The sequence below is a fragment of the Plecotus auritus genome, assembly GCF_963455305.1.
Source record: "Plecotus auritus genome assembly, chromosome: 1".
Classification (NCBI taxonomy): domain Eukaryota; kingdom Metazoa; phylum Chordata; class Mammalia; order Chiroptera; family Vespertilionidae; genus Plecotus; species Plecotus auritus.
This window is the reverse complement of record NC_137770.1, coordinates 48,419,239-48,439,603: the sequence shown is the minus strand read 5'-3', so window position 1 is coordinate 48,439,603 and position 20,365 is coordinate 48,419,239. Positions and strand designations below refer to the sequence as shown.

The 20,365-nt window shown below is 39.7% G+C and overlaps 2 protein-coding genes across 2 annotated transcripts in view; one reads left to right on the top strand and one right to left on the bottom strand.

Moving 5' to 3' along the window:
• Nucleotides 1-15,357, bottom strand: part of AAGAB (alpha and gamma adaptin binding protein) — a 46,893-nt gene extending 31,536 nt beyond the window's left edge. The window contains exon 1 of the mRNA XM_080644643.1: nucleotides 15,228-15,357. Within this exon, the coding sequence (XP_080500769.1) occupies nucleotides 15,228-15,300 (73 nt within the window). The 5' untranslated portion in view covers nucleotides 15,301-15,357. The remainder of the gene's footprint in view (nucleotides 1-15,227) is intronic.
• Nucleotides 15,358-15,559: 202 nt separating this feature from the next.
• Nucleotides 15,560-20,365, top strand: part of IQCH (IQ motif containing H) — a gene marked incomplete at both ends in the record, with an annotated part of 220,231 nt that continues 215,425 nt past the window's right edge. Inside the window, 1 exon segment of the mRNA XM_080640562.1 lies at nucleotides 15,560-15,610. Within this exon segment, the coding sequence (XP_080496688.1) occupies nucleotides 15,560-15,610 (51 nt within the window).

Here is a 20,365-nt window from a genome sequence, read left to right as displayed (position 1 = left end):
TAGTTATCTTTCTTTTAAAATTTTTTTACTGTTTCACTTCATTACTGCTGTGTATGTGTTCCATGTGAGTGACGTAGGTGCTCATGTAGGTGGGTTCCACCATACAGCGAAAATCCTGTTACGTTGTGCCGTAGGAACGGATCTCCGACGTAACCCAAGGACTGCCTGTACTTCATACTTACTGCAAGCTAAAAGGAAGATAGCATTAAGGCTAAACCATTAATAAAATGAAGAGTTATACATATTCCCTGGGCCAAATACTTACAAATTAATTCAACTAATAAAATAAAAGAATGGGTACTGATAAATTACTCCAATCCATTTATATTCAGCCTTGTTCAGATTCTTTGAAAGTCAAATCAAATTCTTATTTGACAAAGACACTTCTGACAAATTTTAAATGTTTAATAGGTAAGCAAATTAAATTAATTAGAATATAATTAAATATTTCAGAAATGCCTGTGCAATATGGTACGTATAACTAATGAAATTCTTACAGTAAAAGCCAAAAATAGATGTGGTCATGGAACCATCAACACATTTTGCTTCCATAATGTCATAAAATATTTAGAAATGGAAGAGATATTAGAAATTGTCCTAACCTACCCTCCCATCTCTTATGCCCATACCTACAACCTCCATTTTATATACAAATGTGGAAAATGAACTTAGAGAAGTAAAATTACATGCCACTAATCTAGTTATTATAAGAATGTACAACAAAATGACCACAAACTTTTTCAATGCATAATATTAATGAACATGTAAAGAATTTTTTAAACTCACTATTAGATGGACATTGAAACTAAAAATTAAATTTAAAATTCCAGAACTAAGGTTATGTATTAGAACATTATCTTCGTTTTTTCTCATCAAAAATATACAGGGAAATTATTTAGTCCAAAAGACTGTTAGGAATCATGTGTAATAATTATAAAGAATATATGTGTATCTGTGTATGTGCATTTCTTTTCTATTGGTAACCTTTCATCATGTGGTTATTAGCAGGAACTGAAATTAAGACTTTCCCTTTGACATAAGGCACACTTTGAAACTAACTTTCTAAAATTTTTCACCAAAACCATAATTATTACTCTTAAATTAACAGGTCTGGGCCAATATTTGAAAATCTCATTTTACTCTGTCTCTTCAATTTCTATCTAAATTCATAATCTTTATGAATTATCAAGCAATTCCATAGCAACCAGCTGCAATGTCCCTCATAGAAATAAACAGAAAGAATACATAAGTTATTAAAATCAAAGATTCTATTTTCATCTAAATGTCTCACAAGACAACAACAACAACAACAACAAACCAAGACCAAAGTCTATGTTGCATTCAAAGCTAATATACTCCAAACTCCAAGCAGGTGGCATAGCAATATGCCAATAAAAGCACATATGGAAGAAGGCAAACTAACCCAAGAAGAGTAGCAAAAAAAACGTATAAACTGATTGTTTTGAAAGGGTAGGAGGATCCACCAAATGGATCAGTCTTCATTCATGGGTAATTTTTTAAAATAACAAATAAACTATTTTTTAAGGGGGAAGCAGAAAGAGTAAAATAATGAATTCACTTGTTAAAGTGGAAAGTACAAGGAGCACAGGACTAGTATTTCTTCCATCAACACAATCAGTGCTTGGTATCTCCTAAGTTGGTTGTATTGTTAAAAACTGGAATAAAATTTGGGTTATGCTTTTTTTCAAGACAATGTCTTCAACTAACATGAAAAAATAAAATCACTTAAAATGTCACACTTACCAGCTGCAATTTAGAATACCTGAATCCATTAAGGATAATTCATTTTATTAATAAATACAGGAGAACAAACCAGAGAATGTTCTTAAAATATCAATTTTATACTACCTTTCATTTTCAAATGATTAAGATATTTACTTAACACACAGAAAGAAACTACTTCTTTCTCTTTTCACTAAACCTAAATGAGAACAGAACCAATAAATTGGAAAAATGAATTTCATCTTTCACTGTTTTAGTAGCTGGACTTTTTAAAAATTCTTTGTGCTGCCTAAAACAACTTGATAGCTCAATTTACTTATTTTTAACATTTTATGTCTAATCAGATACTTTCAAGCCAGGCTACATATGGACTTTATTATCACATCTGTGCCACATTTGTACTAAAGAGAGAATAGTGAAGATTGTTTCACTCTGGTTCTCATCATCAATATCATAATGTAGAGTTTAATTTAAAAAATGCAAATGCCTATACTAAATATAGCTTTTCTCCCTCATCTTTTGTATTTGATTTTAAATACTTAACAAGTTTATTCTTTTCCAAATTAAAACAAAAATCACTAAAACGCTTGTGCACATGGCTAAGAGTTTCTGGAGATCAGCCATTACAATTCACTTATTCCACAGATGAGAAAACTGAGAACCAAAAAAGTCACCTGCCTAATGGGAGCAGAGCCTAAAATGGAATTCAGGTCATCAGCATCCTTTCCTACCACAATGACATGACAGCTAGCATCTGAGCCACATCACACTCAAGTATCTAATGGTCAGAAGCCAAAATTAACCTATCGCCCTTTTATGAAAACCAAAAATAATAGTCAGAACGAGGGCACCAGAATACATGAGCCTGCAGCCAATTACCCATCAGAATCTGTCTATGGGTTTTGGGTACTTGTATGTCAAAAGTGAGTCACAGTGATCTTGTTGTGTGTGTGTGCGTGTGGGGGTGGGGGTTGATGCCAGACAGACTTCCTAGAAAAACCTGCAATGGTCTCCCTTCTTTGCCCTTCTAAACTGAATTTGATGTAGACAAATGATGCACAAATAAAATTAGATCAGCTTCTCGCTCCTCCTGATGGATGTCAGCCTGTCTCATTCTCACTGTTGGCAGCCACCTGGTGGAGCTGTAATACATCATTTTTTAAGAGACAAACACTAGGTGACTAACTGCTGGGTCTGTTACTACAAATTTAGTTTCACAGGTTTAAATAGTTAATTTGCAGCGTTTTCAGATGAGAAGTTAAATGTCGAACCAGATCCAGTAGTAAGTATAAACGTTTTCCCCAGTTTTAAGTGCAAGTATAAATTTCTTTCCCTGTTTGAGAAACTGTTCAACATAGCCACCAATTCTCGAGCCACTCCTATTTGCTTTCTCACTTCCCTGGTGAACTTATTTCCCCTAGAGCAGTGGTTGGCAAACTCATTAGTCAACAGAGCCAAATATCAACAGTACAACGATTGAAATTTCTTTTGAGAGCCAAATTTTTTAAACTTGAAAACTTCTTCTAACGCCACTTCTTCAAAATAGACTCGCCCAGGCCGTGGTATTTTGTGGAAAAGCCACACTCAAGGGGCCAAAGAGCCGCATGTGGCTCGCGAGCTGCAGTTTGCCGACCACTGCCCTAGAGTTCCACATGAAAAGAAAGATTCAGAGAGTTGAAGGAAGCTGTGTGCCAAGGAAGCATTTTAGTTCAGTAATCCAACAACTCCCTCTTTGTCCCGCCCTGCTTTGCACTGTCTATTCTAATGTTCCTTCCCTCACAGAAAGTGTACATTTGGTAGGAAAGGAAGCAGCTAGTTTTCTATGGTTCAGACTCAATAAAAGGTGATACTTTCTTTAATATTAATTAGGAAGCCAACTGAAGTTCCAAGGTAAATTCCCATATCACCATAAATATCCGCTTTCCCTCTCTCTCACACACACAAATATATAGGATGGGACAAAAGTAGGTTTACAGTTGTTCATATGGACATTACAATAATTAATAAATAATAATACAAGAATAAACTGTTTTGCATACTCACAACTGTACACCTACTTTTGCCCCACTCTGTATATAGTAGTAGAATTAAGGTCACTTTTAATACCAGTAGAATTAATGTACACTTAATTAGCCATGGCATTCTTTGTGAAGAGAAGTTGTCCAGTAGTTAAATCTTATTTTCTATGCCCTAACGGAAGTGATAGCTGCCACCTCAAATCAAGATAATCCTTCCAGAAATCAGCGCTCTTCTGAGAATGCAGTTGATTTTATTCTTTCCCACAGAACTGAAACTGCTTTTACAGACAGGTCTCATAACATAACCTCAATCCCAGATATGAGTGTCTTTCATGGTATACACTCTTCAGGGACCCAACATAGCCTTCCCTTTGTCATGACAGTACTAACCAGACCGGAAAAGACCAGGCCATAAAACAGAGCACAGACCTGGGGTGAAACAGAGCATTATTTGAATACTGGCCCTCTGTGAGAAAGACAAATTAAACTTCATAGGTGTCTCATTTCCTCACCTGCAAATCGGAACAAAAAACACTTCTCAAATGTCTTCTTGAAGAGGAAGGGAAACAACACATAAGAAAACAACAGGCATACAGTATGTCCTCAGTAAATGTTCATTTCCTCCTCCCCAGCTCAGTTTTTTGCAATGTGACAGCACGACTGACAAGAGGGTATGTTACAGACGCATTGTGGAGAGTTAGTGAGAAATATTACAATTAGGAAATAACCGCCTCCTTTAATAACCACACTGGCCCCTCACTTCCCAAAATATGCCTTCTCATATTTTTCTTTTCCATTGTTGAGACATAAACTGAGAAGAGAAAGCATTTAGGAAAATTATAGGAGGCAGCAGAATCTGACGTCAGTTGAAGGGGAAAGTAGTCATTATGAAAGCAAAGAATTGAGCAAAATGTGATGGGGGGGAGGGGAGAGAGACGGCAGAGAAGCCAAAGTTTTCATTAATTGGCAAGGATGGGCAAAGAGACTTTTAAAAATCATAATGGTTCTAACCCTGGCCAGATGGCTCAGTTGGTTGGAGCATTGTCCCATATACCAAAAGGGTTGCAGATTCGATTCCCAGTCAGGGTACATACCTAGGTTGAGGTTTGATCACGGGTCAGGGAGCTAATGGGAGGCAACCAATTGATGTTTCTCACATGGATGTCTGTCTGTCTGTCTCTCTCTCTCTTTCTCTCTCCCCCTTCCTCTTTCTCTAAAATCTTCATCAGATGAGGATTAAAAAATAAATAAAATAAAATAAAAATCAGAATGGTTTCATAAGTTGTAATCACTTACAATTACTATAATTCCATAGTCACAATTTCATGAAGATGTCATACAAGGTGGGTGCCGCTCGGGCAAATAGTTAGTAGCAGTTATTAGCTAACAGATTATTCCCCAAGTACTAGGAGTAGATGATAACTGCTATAATGGAGCCTGTGTGGCATTTAAAGGTTGAAAGTGCAACCTTAATGTTGGGACTTTACACAAACAAATGTTGGGAAATTCATATCTGTGATTCTCTGAGTAATCATCCTGCAGCCTCCTGGTGCAAATAGAGTAGGTAAGTTTTGGGGGAGTCAAAAGTTACAGGTGGATTTTCAACTGTTGGCGGGGGAGGGGGTCAGTACCCCTAACTCCACATTGTTCAAGAGTCAACTGTGCAATATTTGTTTCAGTCCATATGACAGACCAATCACTGGAGCAGTATTAAGTTGCTGAGGGAAGAAAAACTGGATTGAGTTAAAGCACCGTACCACTGCTTTACTAGAGTACAGCAATTCTGGTTTGCTTACAACACTTCATTACCTTTCCCTCACACACTACTTCTCTCTGGTCACACCTAAATTCTCATATCCGCATTGCTCTGGGGCTTGTTATATCCTAGTGGAAACATTTTAAAAGTTGAAGCAGAGGAAATCCAACTTAGTCCTCCTACATTTGCTCAAGTTTACTTTCTCCCAAAGGCCATCTGGAATTGGACACCACAACTTCCAAGCAGAGGGGGAGAAGATACATGGTCTCTGCTTGCCCTTAGAAGACCTCACAATGCAGTCAGAGACAAACATGCACACAAAAGCATCAAGCTGGCAAGAAGGAGAGAGAGAATATAGAGGAGAGCTTTATGAGGGTTAAGGAGGAACGATCAGCCTCTAAATTTCATGGGCTGCATGCAGACACCGGTGGCATTAGTGATGGACAATTCCTATGTTTATTTGAAGGGGAGAGGCTTCTTTGAATTTTATTACTATTATTTATTTATTCAAAATCTAGTTGTAGATATACTAGTACATCTAAAGCAGTGGTTCATTATGGGGAGGTAATTTTGCTTCCCAGGGGACATATTTCAACATCTGGAGACATTTTGGGTTATCACAATGGAGAGATGCTACTGGTATCTAGTGAGCAGAGGTCAAGTACATCCTACAATGCACAGGATGAATTACCCAGTCCAAAATGTCAACAGAGATAAGATTGAGAAACCCTGATCTAAAACAAAGGAACTAACTTAGCTATATTCATGAAACAAAATAAAAGTTCTGGAATGCAAAGTTCATTTTATCCTTCCTCAAAGAAATGAAACTAACCTTTACAGCCAGGCATCATAACCTCCCACCACATATATAAATGTCTTTCATTTGTACCTGATAAAATCTATTTCTGATTAAATCTATCTCAAATGTCTTCTTTAATTATCTTAATAACAAAAATTATCTGGCAATTGAGGGCTTGTGCTAAAGGGTGGGGGTGGCCAGGGAGAGGTTAAGGGGGGAAAAAGGAGACTCATGGGATACTTTAAACAATAAAAAATTTAAATAAAAATATTATCTGGCAATTAATATTATATGCTTTGAAAAAATTTATGATGGTGGTTTTCTGGAAGAAAGACTACAAAAGCCTAAACAGAAAATTATGATATAAAAATAATTTTTATATTCAAATGGTAACTTTTCATAAACAAATCAGCATCGAGTAATAAAACCTCACAAAAAATGTCAATGTCTGCTCTGGAAGACAATAGTATCTGCAGCAGATACTAATTTACTGTGAAGAAAAGTAAACATGTCAAAGATAAATTTCCCAAAGAGAGTAAGTTTTATGAAGAACATTTACTCTTTAGCCTGTGTATTCTAATACTGAAAACTAGAGGCCTGGTGCATGACATTCATGCACTTGCGGGGGAGGGTCCCTCAGCACGGCCGGTGCCCTGTCGCAGTCCAGGAACCCTCAGGGGATGTGCGCCTGCCGGCTTACAGGCTCCCGCCACCACCACTGCACTCACCAGCCATGAGTCCGGCTTCTGGCTGAGCGGCACTCCCCCTGTGGGAGCACACTGACCACCAGGGGACAGCTCCTGCATTGGTCAATGCACGTCATAGTAACCAATCGTTCCGCGATTCGGATGATTTGCATATTAGCCTTTTATTATATAGGATAAGCTTGGAAAACATTACAAAGCTAACATATCCAATATCCCAGTTTCCAAAACATCCTTCAGGAAGGGTAAAACCATGATTGGGCAACACATAATCAAAGGAACTTGGAAAAAGAAAACATTGATAAATTAAACTTGCATTTCAAAAGATACCATCAAGAAAACCAAAAGACAAACCACAGAATGGTAGAAAATATTTGCAAATTATATATGAGACTTGTACCTACAATACTATATATGATGTACTTACAACTCAATAAGACAAAAAAAATTAAAAATGGGCAAAAGATTTGAACAGACATTTCATCAAAGAGGACATATGAATAATTATATGTACACAAAAAGATTCTCAATGTCATTAGTTATTAGGGAAATGCAAGAAACATTACATTAGTAAGAAACATTACATTCATGGTATACACTCTTCTGGGACCATGAAGAACCACAATAAGATACTACCTCACACCCACTAGAATGGCTAAAATAAAAAACAGAGACAATAACAAGTGTTGTCAAAAATGTGGAGAACTTGGAACCCTTATACACTGCTGATGGAATGTAAAATGTTGCAGCCACTCTGAAAAATAGTGTGGCAGTTTCTTTTTTTGTTTGTTTTAATATATTTTTTATTGATTTCAGAGAGGAAGGGAGAGGGAGAGAGAGATAGAAGTATCAATGATGAGAGAGAATCACTGATTGGATGCCTCCTACATGCCCAAACTGGGGATAGAGCCCGCAATCTGGGCATGTGCCCTGACCGGGAATCGAACCGTGACTTCCTGGTTCAAAGGTCAACACTCAACCACTGAGCCACACTGGCTGGGCAGCAGTTTCTTAAAATAGTACAATAGGTTCTTAGAATTCCCCTAACGTTATTCATAATAGCCAAGAAGTGAAAATGACCCAAATGTCTATCAACTGATGAACTGATAAATAAAATGTGGTATATCCATACACTGGACTATAAAGCACGTGCTACAGCATGGATAAATCTCCAAAACATTAAGAAGCCAGACATAGAGGCCACATATTAATAGAACTAGTGGCCCAGTGCACGAATTTGTGCACACTGAAAGGAAATTAATTCGAAAAAATATTTTAATATCGCTATTTGCCCTTTCTCTATAATAGAAGTGTCAACCAAATTCACGATTGACAATGTCAGAACCAGCGAGAGCTTTATATGTATCGCGCATGCATGAGTCAACTTAGCCTTGTAAATACTAGTATATAGAATAAACTTGCTTAATTAGACCTGCTTTCTGATTTAGCTAAACTTTTCCCAGCCCAGTGAAGCACCCCAACTTCTCTTTCAGGTAATTGTCAGCAACACAGCAGTAAATATCAACACAAAGCAGATTATTATTGTAGATCACGCAGGGAGAACAAAGGGTAAAATATTTAACTGCAGCAGTGTTTGACTATATTCTGCACAGTGAGAAAACCTGAAGTCATTTTCAAGGTCCACCATTTCTTCTTTTCAGTTGGGTCAAGTTCCTAAGCTTTCTAAATCTCCATTTTCTGGCTAATGAAAAGAAAATAGGATTCCACCGAGTCTCCTATCTACCTACTCCAGGACTCCTGTGAGGATCAAATGAGATGAGGCACAGGAAACCGCTTCACAGACATTTGGTTAAAGTGTAAAATGTTTCTGGGTTGAAGAAACTGCAAGGGGGCTAGTCACTGCTAGGGAGAGGAAGCCGGGCGTTGCTATGTGATGTCATTACCCGACCCCCACAGCGACCATTTCCGGGCCACATTTTGCACCATGGGGTCTTGGCAGCGTCTGCTGCAATTTGGTGGGCTGTTGCTCCAGGGTGGTGGTGGGGCCTGTGTCCCACTTAGGGGAAGCCAAGTGTTGTTTTGTGGGTGCCAGGTCCGCAGTGCCATTTTTCTGTCCACATCACAACAGCTCCTGCATTGAGCATCTGCCCACTGGTGGTAAGTGCGTGTCATAGCAGCTGGTCTGAAGGTGGGAAGGACACATTAGCTTTTTATATAGATTTCTTTTCTATAAAATATTTAGAAAAGGCAAATCTGTAAAGAGGGAAAACACATTAGTGGTTACCGGGGTGGGAATGGGAAATGACTACAAATGGGCACAAGATTTCCTTCTAGGATGACAGAAATGTTCTACACGTAAAATAGGTGGATTTTATGGTGTTTAAATTACATCTCAATAAAGCTGCTAAACAAAATCATGGAAGCTGGAATATAATCCTCTTATTTAGTTGAGGAAGTAGGTGACTGAGGCACATGTTTGAGATATTTCAAACAATGATGGCACAGGAAAAGACATGTAAATATTTGTGGAATGAAAAGTTAAAGTTGGATAGCTAGGAAGACGGTAGTACTCAGTGCTCAATTCACACACTTTTCCCCCACAAAAAATCCTGAACAATTCCAGCAGAATTGAAAGAGAATGGCAATTTTTTCATGTTAGCACAACAGTACTGTTTATTACCAAATGATCACACACTTTCCTGCTCTAAGCATACTGATTTTGATCCAAGCACGATACTTTTCCCCACCTCTGAGTAGAACCAGCCTTCATGTCTGTCTGGAAAATTAAACTCTAAACAGGTTATTTGTTACTGAACCTAAAACATCATAAAGGCTCTTTAAGAGTTTCACAACTATCCTCTCTGTCTTCACCTACGTCAATCTTGCTTCCTGGATAAGTAATTATTGGAGATGTGTTTGTGGTATCTGTGTGCACTGGCTCCAACATGAATATAATATCGTGTCCAGGTTATTACTCTTGACAGGCATATTTAAGACCATTTTCATACTTTAACCTTTTAAAAATTGTTTTTATATGAGATTTCATTATTTATTGAGTGTCATTATTTGTTGAGGAATTACACAATCAAAAGGCAGGAAGTTGTTTAAAGCAAATGACCACTGCATACTTTATAGATGTTTTCACCTTTTTCTATGTAAAAGCAAACAGTTAGATGGCCCTGAAATAAAGGTCTGAGTCTAGATATACCCATAAATGATTTTGGTGCAACATGGGCTGATACGTAATACTTTTCCACTAGTGTTTCTCCCCCTACTCTCCATCCCCATTTACTGGAAAGAGGAAGATAAACACCTTAGAATCATTTCATTCATCAACAATCTAAAGTATTAGTCTAAAACTTCAAACAAATGTCAAATTCCCTGCTCCACAAGTAAGGAAAACAAATTGGGTACCAATAGAGGCATTTTCATTAATTATTAAATTTATCATAGTTCATCTACTAAGGCTCCAACTACCATACAAGAAAAAGTAAAAACTTATTATGAGCAATAAAAATTCTCATTCTAGTAGTAAAATTTTCTACAGTAATTTCTCCTATCCCTATCTCCACTTTGAATATATGCAGTTCTGGTTGCCAAGAAGGTCATCATATTTTGCATATATAAAATAATTGGAATTGAATCTTGGCTTCCCAACTTTTATGAACTGAAAACCTTAGAAAATCACAACTTTGAGCTTTAATTTCATACACACACAAACACGTGCTTGCACACATACACTGGAGGATAATACAATCGTGTGTTTTCTAAGTCCTGTTGGGTGGAGATAAGGAACTTGTACTTAATCTTTTCCTCCTCCTTATGTTGGTGATCTAACATTCTTCCTATAATAAAGATAAAAATCTGAAGCCTTCTTTTAATGTTAATTGAAAAATTTTAAATATGTCATGGTTAAAAACAAATCAAAGTTCACCCACCCCCTTTACCAGCTGAAATCACTGCTTTAATCTGATCACCTACATAATCACTGTGATGACAACTCTAGGTCCTTATGGTAGATCTTGCTGGCCCTATCTTTCTTCCTTTGAAGAAAATAAAGAGTTGGAAATCCAATCCAATCAAAGGTAGTGTCCTCCTACAACGAAGTAAGCAACTTTGCCTAAGCAAAAATTAATTATTCCCAGAATAAAACAAAAGGTTCCAATCAGAATACCTTAAGCAGCTACAAAAAATACAAATTAGAAGACCCAAACTCTTATTCCTATTCTCTTGTTAGAAATTGCTGGCTAAGCTACACAATAGCCCCTTATCTTTGAAATCAGAATGTTCTCCTGACTAAATTACTTTAAGATCCTTTTGTAAGATAGGAGTCTGATAGATCTAGAAACAAACTTCCAGTCTTGAAGAAGAATGAAGGTTTCCCAAAGAAGCGATGTCATAAATGATGGCTGGCTTTGCTTGTGCAATTATTTCAATACCTTCTTTTAGGGTTAATCTTCTCTGCCATTTCTTACAACAATGCCACTACCTTAAATTTAAATAGTGCTGATCACTAAGAAATTCCAACTCATTTCATTCACACATTCCATGCACACAAACCATGAATGTGAACTTATGCTCCAGCACTCACTACTTGAGCACTTTTGGCAAGTCACCTAGTATTTCCAAGCCTTGGTTTCTTCATTTATAAAATGGAGAGAGCCTGACTGCATGACTTCACAGGGATACTAGAGACAAATTAAACAATGTGAAAACGTGTTTGGGAAGAGTACTGACATACATATAAATGCCTGATATGTTTACACGATCTCAAAATTCCCACACTTCACTGAAAAAATAATTTTGCTCCAAATGTTCAAATGAGGCTTATGGTTGTTGAATTGGCATTACATATTTTAAACCAAACAAGTCTCCAAGGACTTTTCTAAAAGTTCCTTCTATGAAAGTAGAGTAAGATGTCAAAACTTAGGTATATATTTTAATATTTTCACAGGTGGAGCACACACTTTCACTACATCCCTCTTGAGGACAGGAGTAGTACCTTAGTCGTCATTTTAGCTAAGTAACTGGCACAGAGACTAGCTCTGTGATTAATGTTAGAATACACTTTTCTAGGATACAAGTAAATGTTCATATGTGTGAGATGGAAAGATGTCTGGCCTTGGACTACAGACACCTGGTCTCACACCTCATATAGCTTGCACAAGTCCCTCAAGCCCCACCCCCCAACTGCTCCAGGCCTCTGGGCAGTGTCCCTCCTCAGGGCCTCCGTGCCACGCTCCACACCTGTCAACCATCCTTGCAGCCTCCCTGTGGCCCAGCACCCGGCCTCAGAGGCAACCCTCTGGTGCCTGAGGTCATAGCTCCTGTTGTCTGGCATCTCCCTCTACCCCACCCCTGCCTCGCTGCTCTGGTAAACAAAACCCTAGCATTGGAGCAGTCCCGTGGGCGCGGACACATGTGGGAGCTTGCTCGGTGCACAGTTAGTGCTCCCCAGGAGCCCCGGGCCAGCCAAGGGGCGATGGTAGCGGCCGTGGCAGCAGTGGCAGGCGTCTCAGCTTTGTTTTGAATAGCTGAAAGAGGCCACCTACACAGTAACCCAAATTACCAGATCTCCCTCCTCCCTATCTCGCCAAATCAAGAGGGGAGGGGCGATGGGCATGGAGGGAGGATGGGAGGGCAGGAGGCAGAGGGCGGAGGAGGAAGTGGATAAGAAAGGAGTCCAGTTGCATCCCATGGGAAAGTGAAACACACTAGGGCACCCAACCTCTCCAGTCTTCCCCACCTGCCTCGCTGCTCCCCCCACCTCTTCCCCTCCGCGCCTCCCTGGGAGCACCAGCGCTGCACAGAGGAACTCTCTGGAGAAGGAGAGTGAGGAGGAAGCGCGCTGGAGCGCGAAGGGCTTGCCACTGCTGCCACTGCTGCACAGACTGCCAGAGCGAGCGCTCCGTGTGCCGGCAGCCAGGGGAAGGAAGGCCTATTCTTGCACAAATCTTCATGCATTGGGCTTCTAGTTATTTTATATAATTTCCCCCAATGATGCCATTATACTTAAAGGTACAGTGATACTATTCACCAACTATAGGTATCAGCTCTTTCAAAGAAGTGAACACATTTCCCAATTCTGATCCTTAAAGCACATGAAGGGAATACTGTAGTCATCAGAATACTTAACAAATATTTCTGAGGTTGGTTTTAAAGGAATTTTATGTATCAGTAAAGGAAACTCAAATGCTTATAGTTGAACCCTGAACTACACAGGGGTGGGGGACTTAGGGGCACTGACCCCCACCCATCACACCGACAAAAATACACATATAACTTTTGACTCCCCCAAAACTTAACTACTAAAAGCTTACTGTTGACCAGAAGCCTTACCAATAACAAACAGTCAATTAACACATATTTTTATGTTATATGTATTATATATTGTATTCTTACAATAAAATAAAACTAAGAAATTCATAAGAAAGAGAAAATAAATTTACAGTATTTATTGAAAAAAATCTGCATATAAGTAGATCCACACAGTTCAAACCCATGTTGCTCAAGGGTCAACTGTAATTCTTTTGGAACATTAAATACACCAAGAATCTTAAGCAAATTTTGATATGTTCACTAGATATAATATATAATGAAAACTAATTTATGATGTAATGTTAAATGTAAAATATGTGAATAAAAATTATATATAAAATGTTATAAAATATACAAAATATATTTTATGTAAGTATATCTACTTATTAAATCATATATATCAAGTATATATTATAAATCCATAACTTTATATATTTATATAAATGTTATTTTATATATTTAAACACATATAAACTATTTTAAAATTTTATATATGAAATATAAAAATATATTTTAAAATTATATTGAAAATAAAAAATAAATAAAATAAAGAAATAAATATATGCATTAAATAAAAAATAAATAAATGAAAATATTAGGTTAAAAATTATAAATGAAATGTAATTACAATTTTTAAAAAAATCTATGCAATGTGGAAACGTCTGGAATGAAATGCATAGAACAGTATTTGTGTTTAGGTGATGAGACCATGGGTGATATTTTTCTCCAAATGCTAAATCTTACTTAAGAAGTATGCACTACTTCTATAAAACTATTTTTTTAAAAGAAAGGAAATAAATAGGAAGGAGCACTGCTTAGAGGTAAGAAAATGGAATAATTAGAGCAGTTATTTAGTAAATGCTATACTTAAACTTTACCTTCTCAAGGAACTCTTTAAGTGGTCATAAATGATAAGTTATAGAATATTTGTGCGAGAGGGACATGCTGCCTAATTCTGTCATTTGACAAGTTCAGAAAAAAAAAATTATAGTTGTAGATGCTTTAGTTTACAAAATGCTCAACATATCACATCACCTGTCCCTCAATCCTGTGAGATAGGTTCAGGTGCCCGGTTTTAAAGACCAGGAAACTGAGGGTTGGAGAAAGAACCTGCTTTGATAACACCTGCCATTTATCAATGCTTACTATGTTGGGTTAAGCACAACAATCTGGCGAAAATTATCACTATTTTACAGATAAGAAACTGAAGGGAAGAGGTTAATTGTGCACAGCTGAGAACACTGCTCCGACTCGAGGCCACTCATTGAAAACAGGAGTTTTGAGTTACAATCAACTTCCCAGAGTCCTTTAGTGGAAGAGTTGAGCCTGTGCCCCCGTCCTATGCTCTCTCTACTACACTGGCCTCCTCGCCTACGGTCCCTTTAAAGAGTTACGTAGCTTGCCAGCCACTGTGAAGGTCCAGAGGCAAAGGTATAAGGCCCAGCAATACCCCAAAACTAAGGTCGGCGAACAGCCTGAGCCTCAGGAGGAAAGCAAGGCAGTAACTACAGAACAGGGGTTGGAGGGGAGCGCAAGTCTAACAAATCTTATATTCAAGGTGTAGCCAAGGGGAAACTACCTCTACCGTAGGAGCAGGGAGAGCAACAAAACTCACAATTCCTGCCCTTCACTCGCGTAACTCGAAAGGATCCCCACACCCCGTGGGCTGGGCAGGGATTTGTCCCACTTGGCCGGAAAAGCTGGAAGAAACGCAATAGCGGGCCGGGCAGGCCTAAGAGTGAGTGACGAGGGAGGGGCAGACACCTAGGGGGACTGGGCACACGGAAAGAGTCTAAGGGGCCTCGGGCCGGCGCAGAGTGGAGGAGCCCCAGACCGCGGCGGGGACAAAGGCCGAAGGGAGGCCGCGTGCTGGCTGCCCGCCGGGACTTGGAGAGCTTCGAGGTCGGCCCAGGAGCCTCGCTACTCACGTTGGACCAGCCGGTCTCCAGAGAAGGTGGAGGAGCAGCTTGTGACAAGCGCACAGGGAACACCCGCAGCCATAGCTGCACTCGGGAACCCGGTGTGTCCAGGAGCCGCTTCCGCCTTGGGCTGCACCACGGCCGCCGGCGCGTGGGGGGGGGGGGACGCGACTGGGAGGACGCGTTCTCGGACTGGCCCGGCTGCCCTGACTCCTCCTCTCCCCCTCTTCCGCTCCCAGCGTGGGACAGGCCGGGCCAAGCGTGCTGTTGCCAAGGGAACGAGATCCCTCCACCAATGTTTCCGGGTTCTCCAGCCCCCCGATTCTGCCCCGGCCCTAGCAATGGCTCAGGAGACTGAAAACCAGGACCCCATCGGAACCATCTTAACCCAGGTGGGAACTGGGCCCCTCCTGGCCCGGCCCGGCCCAGCTAACACACTGCCCAGCGAGCCCGGCAGCGCAGATCCACTCGCACACACCCACTGGGAGCGCTGCCCCCAGATTGCCTCCGGAGAGCTCCCAAATTTGCCAACCCAGACCTCGCTCATAAGCCTAGTTCACCTCTGGGTGTCTCTGGTAAAAATTCCAAGACCGCGCACTTCTCCCAGAACCTTTACTTCCGTGAAATATTTTAAAATGTATTGTTCTGAGAAATTTGAATCCATGATGTAGGGGATTGGGGACGATACAAATCAAACACATTTAAAGAGTAATAAGAAATTTGGGGGAGAAGTCGAAATATGCAAACTGCTTTTCTTAAGCACCCAAATTTGGGGGACCTAAAAGTCCCTTGCAAATAAGTAAGTCCTGGGGACGTAATGTATATAACCTGGTAACTATAGTAAATAATAGTGTATTGTAATATTTGAAAGTTGCTAAGAGTGTAAATCTTAAAAGTTCTCATCACAAGAAAAAAATTACAACTGTCTGCTGATGAATGTGACCAATTGTGATCATTTTACAATATATACAATTATCAAATCTTTATGGTGTAAACCTGAAATTAATATAATGTTATATGTCAATTATATCTTAATAAAATAAAAGTCCCTTGCTTGGGGATGCACACATAGAAAAATATATTTAAAATAACAGCAAATCAAGTTAAAGTTTTTAATATAAAATGTGACAAGCTTAAAAACTCAGGGGAGTAATTATTTCTGAAAGGGTAAATATCAAGGAAGTCTTAACTTCTCCAATATAACTCAGTTTGTGATACCTCAGATTTTTCTGAACAGGTAAAAGAACATTTACACATTATAGTTTTAAAATATTTTCCACATATATCATCACTTTTAACGCTTATATTTAGTTCCATTTGACTAACTTTAGTAACTTTCCTGAAGTCACTATTAGGACTCTCATTCAGATCTACAATGGGTCTAATTTTTCTTCCTGCCAGGATTTTTATCTCTTAGCTCCTATCTAGGAAAGACCTCTGTAAACTCACCTTTCCAAAATACAAACCCCTAAACTTAACAGTTTCATAGACGTCTCCATTATGAATCATACCCAAATCTTCTTACCTCACCTTTTATTATCCTTTTATTCATCACCCTAGAACAGTGGTCGGCAAACCGCGGCTCGCGAGCCACATGCGGCTCTTCCTTGAGTGTGGCTCTTCCACAAAATACCACAGCCTAGGCGAGTCTATTTTGAAGAAGTGGCGTTAGAAGAAGTTTAAGTTTAAAAAATTTGGCTCTCAAAAGAAATTTCAATCGCTGTTCTATTGATATTTGGCTCTGTTGCCTAATGAGTTTGCTGACCACTGCCCTAGAATGATTTTAGCTAAACTGCAAAGTCTGTGGGAATAGTCTCTACAAGACTGCCCTCACTTCTACATCAGCCTCAATTTTAGGAGTCCCCAGAACTACCCTCACTTCAGACCAGCTGTCTATAACTTGGGAGGCCTGACCACCCTCACATTGGCTAATTTGCTAAAATAATTCACAGGTGCTATGTTTGCAATTACAGTGCTATTATAGGGTAAAGATACAACTAAAAATCAGCAAGGGAAGAGATGCATAGGGCAGAGTCCAAGAGGGGTCCCAGTAGAGTGTCCAGTCATCCTCTCTCTATGGAATCACGGACAGCATTACCTCTTCCCAGCCACAGTGTATGACAGTGTGCAGAGTATTGTCACCTAGGAAAGCTTACCGGAGACTTTGGTACCTAGAGTTTTTATTGGGGATCAGTCTCACACTGTCCTACATGACAGACCTTTCATCTCCATCCTTTCCCAGAGATCAGACTAATGCTTTTAGTCTTCAGTCCCTGATGTTTGGAACTGATACAGTGTGGTTCAAAGCCCCATCATAAACCCATTGTTAGACTGTCAGGTGGCCAAAGCCTCCAAATCAAAGACACTCCTATCAAGCAGGAAACATTATGGGCCTACAGACCACCTCCCATTGTCTAAGGGCAAAGGCCAGACTTCTCTTTAGGTGAGGTTAATTATTCACTACACATACCCCCTTTCAAATTCAGAGCCCATTTTTACAGACTCCGAACAATCAGAACACTACTGGAGACTCTTACTTAGAAAAAGCCAGTTCTTCCCAACTGTACACTTCCTTTGACTACAGGAGCCATTAAGTTTCTCTATACTTTCCCCTACTTCTCCAGACCTGAGACAACTCTAAAAAAAGAGACCAGAATCCAGGGAGAATTCTAATGCCTAATTTCACACTTTCCCTTAAGATAATTCTACTTCCCAGGGGCCGCCCCGGTTGTGGTTTGGAAGAGTGTGGGATAAGGTACTGACTGAAAAGCCAGAAGTCTTTTCATTTCTGAGTGAGATCCAGAGGTAGCTGTTTGGTCAGTCCAGGATACAACATTATAGTTTCTATGTCCGTTGTCATCAAATTGTAAAATGGAACAAAAGTTAAGAACAGTCATATCCATGCTGATCAGCACCTCCATCTGCGTAAAGGGGTTATTCGGGACACACTATGTAGAGGCTGTGTAGAGAAACAGAGCCTACATTTTAACCTGATTATTGAGGCTGATCTCTAGATACATACAATGTAAAATTCTCCCCGGTAATGTATAGCATACGTATAATTAGGAAAATGTGGAAAACCTTTCCTGTTTTCCCACTGAGTCCTGAGTATTTGTGAGCATACAGTACCACTCTCAGAAATGCAACATGGATGTCATTTCTGCCTGGGCCTGTGGTTTCTTTCCTTCAGACAGACTGCCAATAAACAGTGCTGGAAAGAACACTTGGTTGGGAGGCAGAATCCTAAGGTCTGATATAGGCATGACATTCTTCCAGGTGGGCAACTTTGGGCTAGTCACTTCACTTCCCTCCTATACAATACATAGCTTAGATTAGATACAGCTCTAAATAAATTGACTCCATTTCCCCAAAGCTACATAATTTCTTTTTATTGTAAAATCCAGTTCCTTTACAATTAGTTGTGGTGCGGTGTTTCTTCCTTTTCCGCGTCCCGCACGGAAAGGGAGAAAGACAGGTTCCTGAGGGGAGGAGCTGGGGATTAAGAAATTAGAGAAAGAAAGAGACAAGAGACAGAAATAGATTCAAGCTGGGTGCCGGGTGGCTTCCTGTCCTCTGATAGAGAGACAGTCACACACACCTCAGACAACACAGCATATTTATTGGTTTCCAAAAGAGATTTTGTGATCAAAAGGAGTTTCGGGTGTGCCCAAATCCTATTCATCAGGATCTGAGTAAGCTCCTTATTTTGGGTGGGTCAAGGTCCTTTTTGTTCCTCATTCCAAGTACATGGATAAGAAATCAGTACTGATAACAGGATTCTGCCAGTGGCCTTGGGCTCAGCTGATAAGAATTAAAAAAGTATCCATGACGGCTCTCTACATTAGTCAATCAAATCATACACACACACACACACATACTGTGGTGGGCAAAAGTAGGTTTATAGTTGTGAGTACACAAAACAGTTTATTCTTGTATTATTTATTAATTCTTGTATTAACTTACTTTTGCCCACTTCTGTATGTAATATAGGTATATATTATGTATTATATGATATATACATATATACCTATTATATATATGGCATATATGCCAGAAAAGCAGAATTACTTTGAAAGGGCGGGGAGAGACCGACTCCATGTTCCCTTTGTTCCATGTCCTCCACCTCGTGGAGTCAGGTTCCCGCCCTAGAACCTCTCCAAGAGCCCAAGCCACACTTTTGAATTAGCCAATAGAAATGCAAGAGGAAAGTAAGCCGCGCCCTGCCCCCATGTGCAACCTGACCCCAACCAATCAGTGGAGGGCACACTACCTCACCCCTCCTACCTCTCCCAGGCCCCCTATAAAGCAGCACGTTTGGGGTCTGGGGCTCTCTCTCTCCACCTCGCCGCTGCGCCTGGGTGTGTGTGTGTGTGTGTGTGTGTGTGTGTGTGTGTGTGTGTGTGTGTGTGACTGAGCTCGAGCTAGCTCAATTAAAGGCTCTTTGCTTTTGCATCGGACTCGGCTCCCTGGTGGTCTTTGGGGATCACGAAATCTGGGCATAACATTACGAAATCTGGGCATAACAACTTCAGATCTCCACTTGCTTCACCCTGATGTGGTATGTTTGGTCTGTGTCTCAATCAGGTACATTAAGCAACTCTTTGGACCAGTGGTTCTTAAAGTGTGGTCCCAGGACCAGCATTATCAGCACCAGCTGGGAACTTGTGAGAAATGCATATTTTCAGAACCCTTTCCAGATCTACTAAATCAGAAGCACTGGGGGTGGAGCCTAGCGATCTGTTTTTTTTTTGTTTTTTTTTTAAAGGAATTTATTTATTTTATTTTATTTTAATAAATCTTTATTCAGATTATTACAATTGTTTCTCCTTTTTCCCCCCATAGCTCCGCTCCACCCGGTTCCCACCCCACCTTCTGCCCTTACCTCCCCCCCACTGTCCTCATCCATAGGTGTATGATTTTTGTCCAGTCTCTTCATGAACCCCCATACCCCTTTCCCCCTGAGAATTATCAGTCCACTCCCTTTCTATGCCCCTGATTCTATTATATTCACCAGATTATTCTGTTCCTCAGGTTTTTAATTCACTTGATTTTTAGGTTCACTTGTTGATAGATATGTATTTGTTGTTCATAATTTTTATCTTTACTTTTTTCTTCTTCCTCTTCTTTAAGAATACCTTTCAGCATTT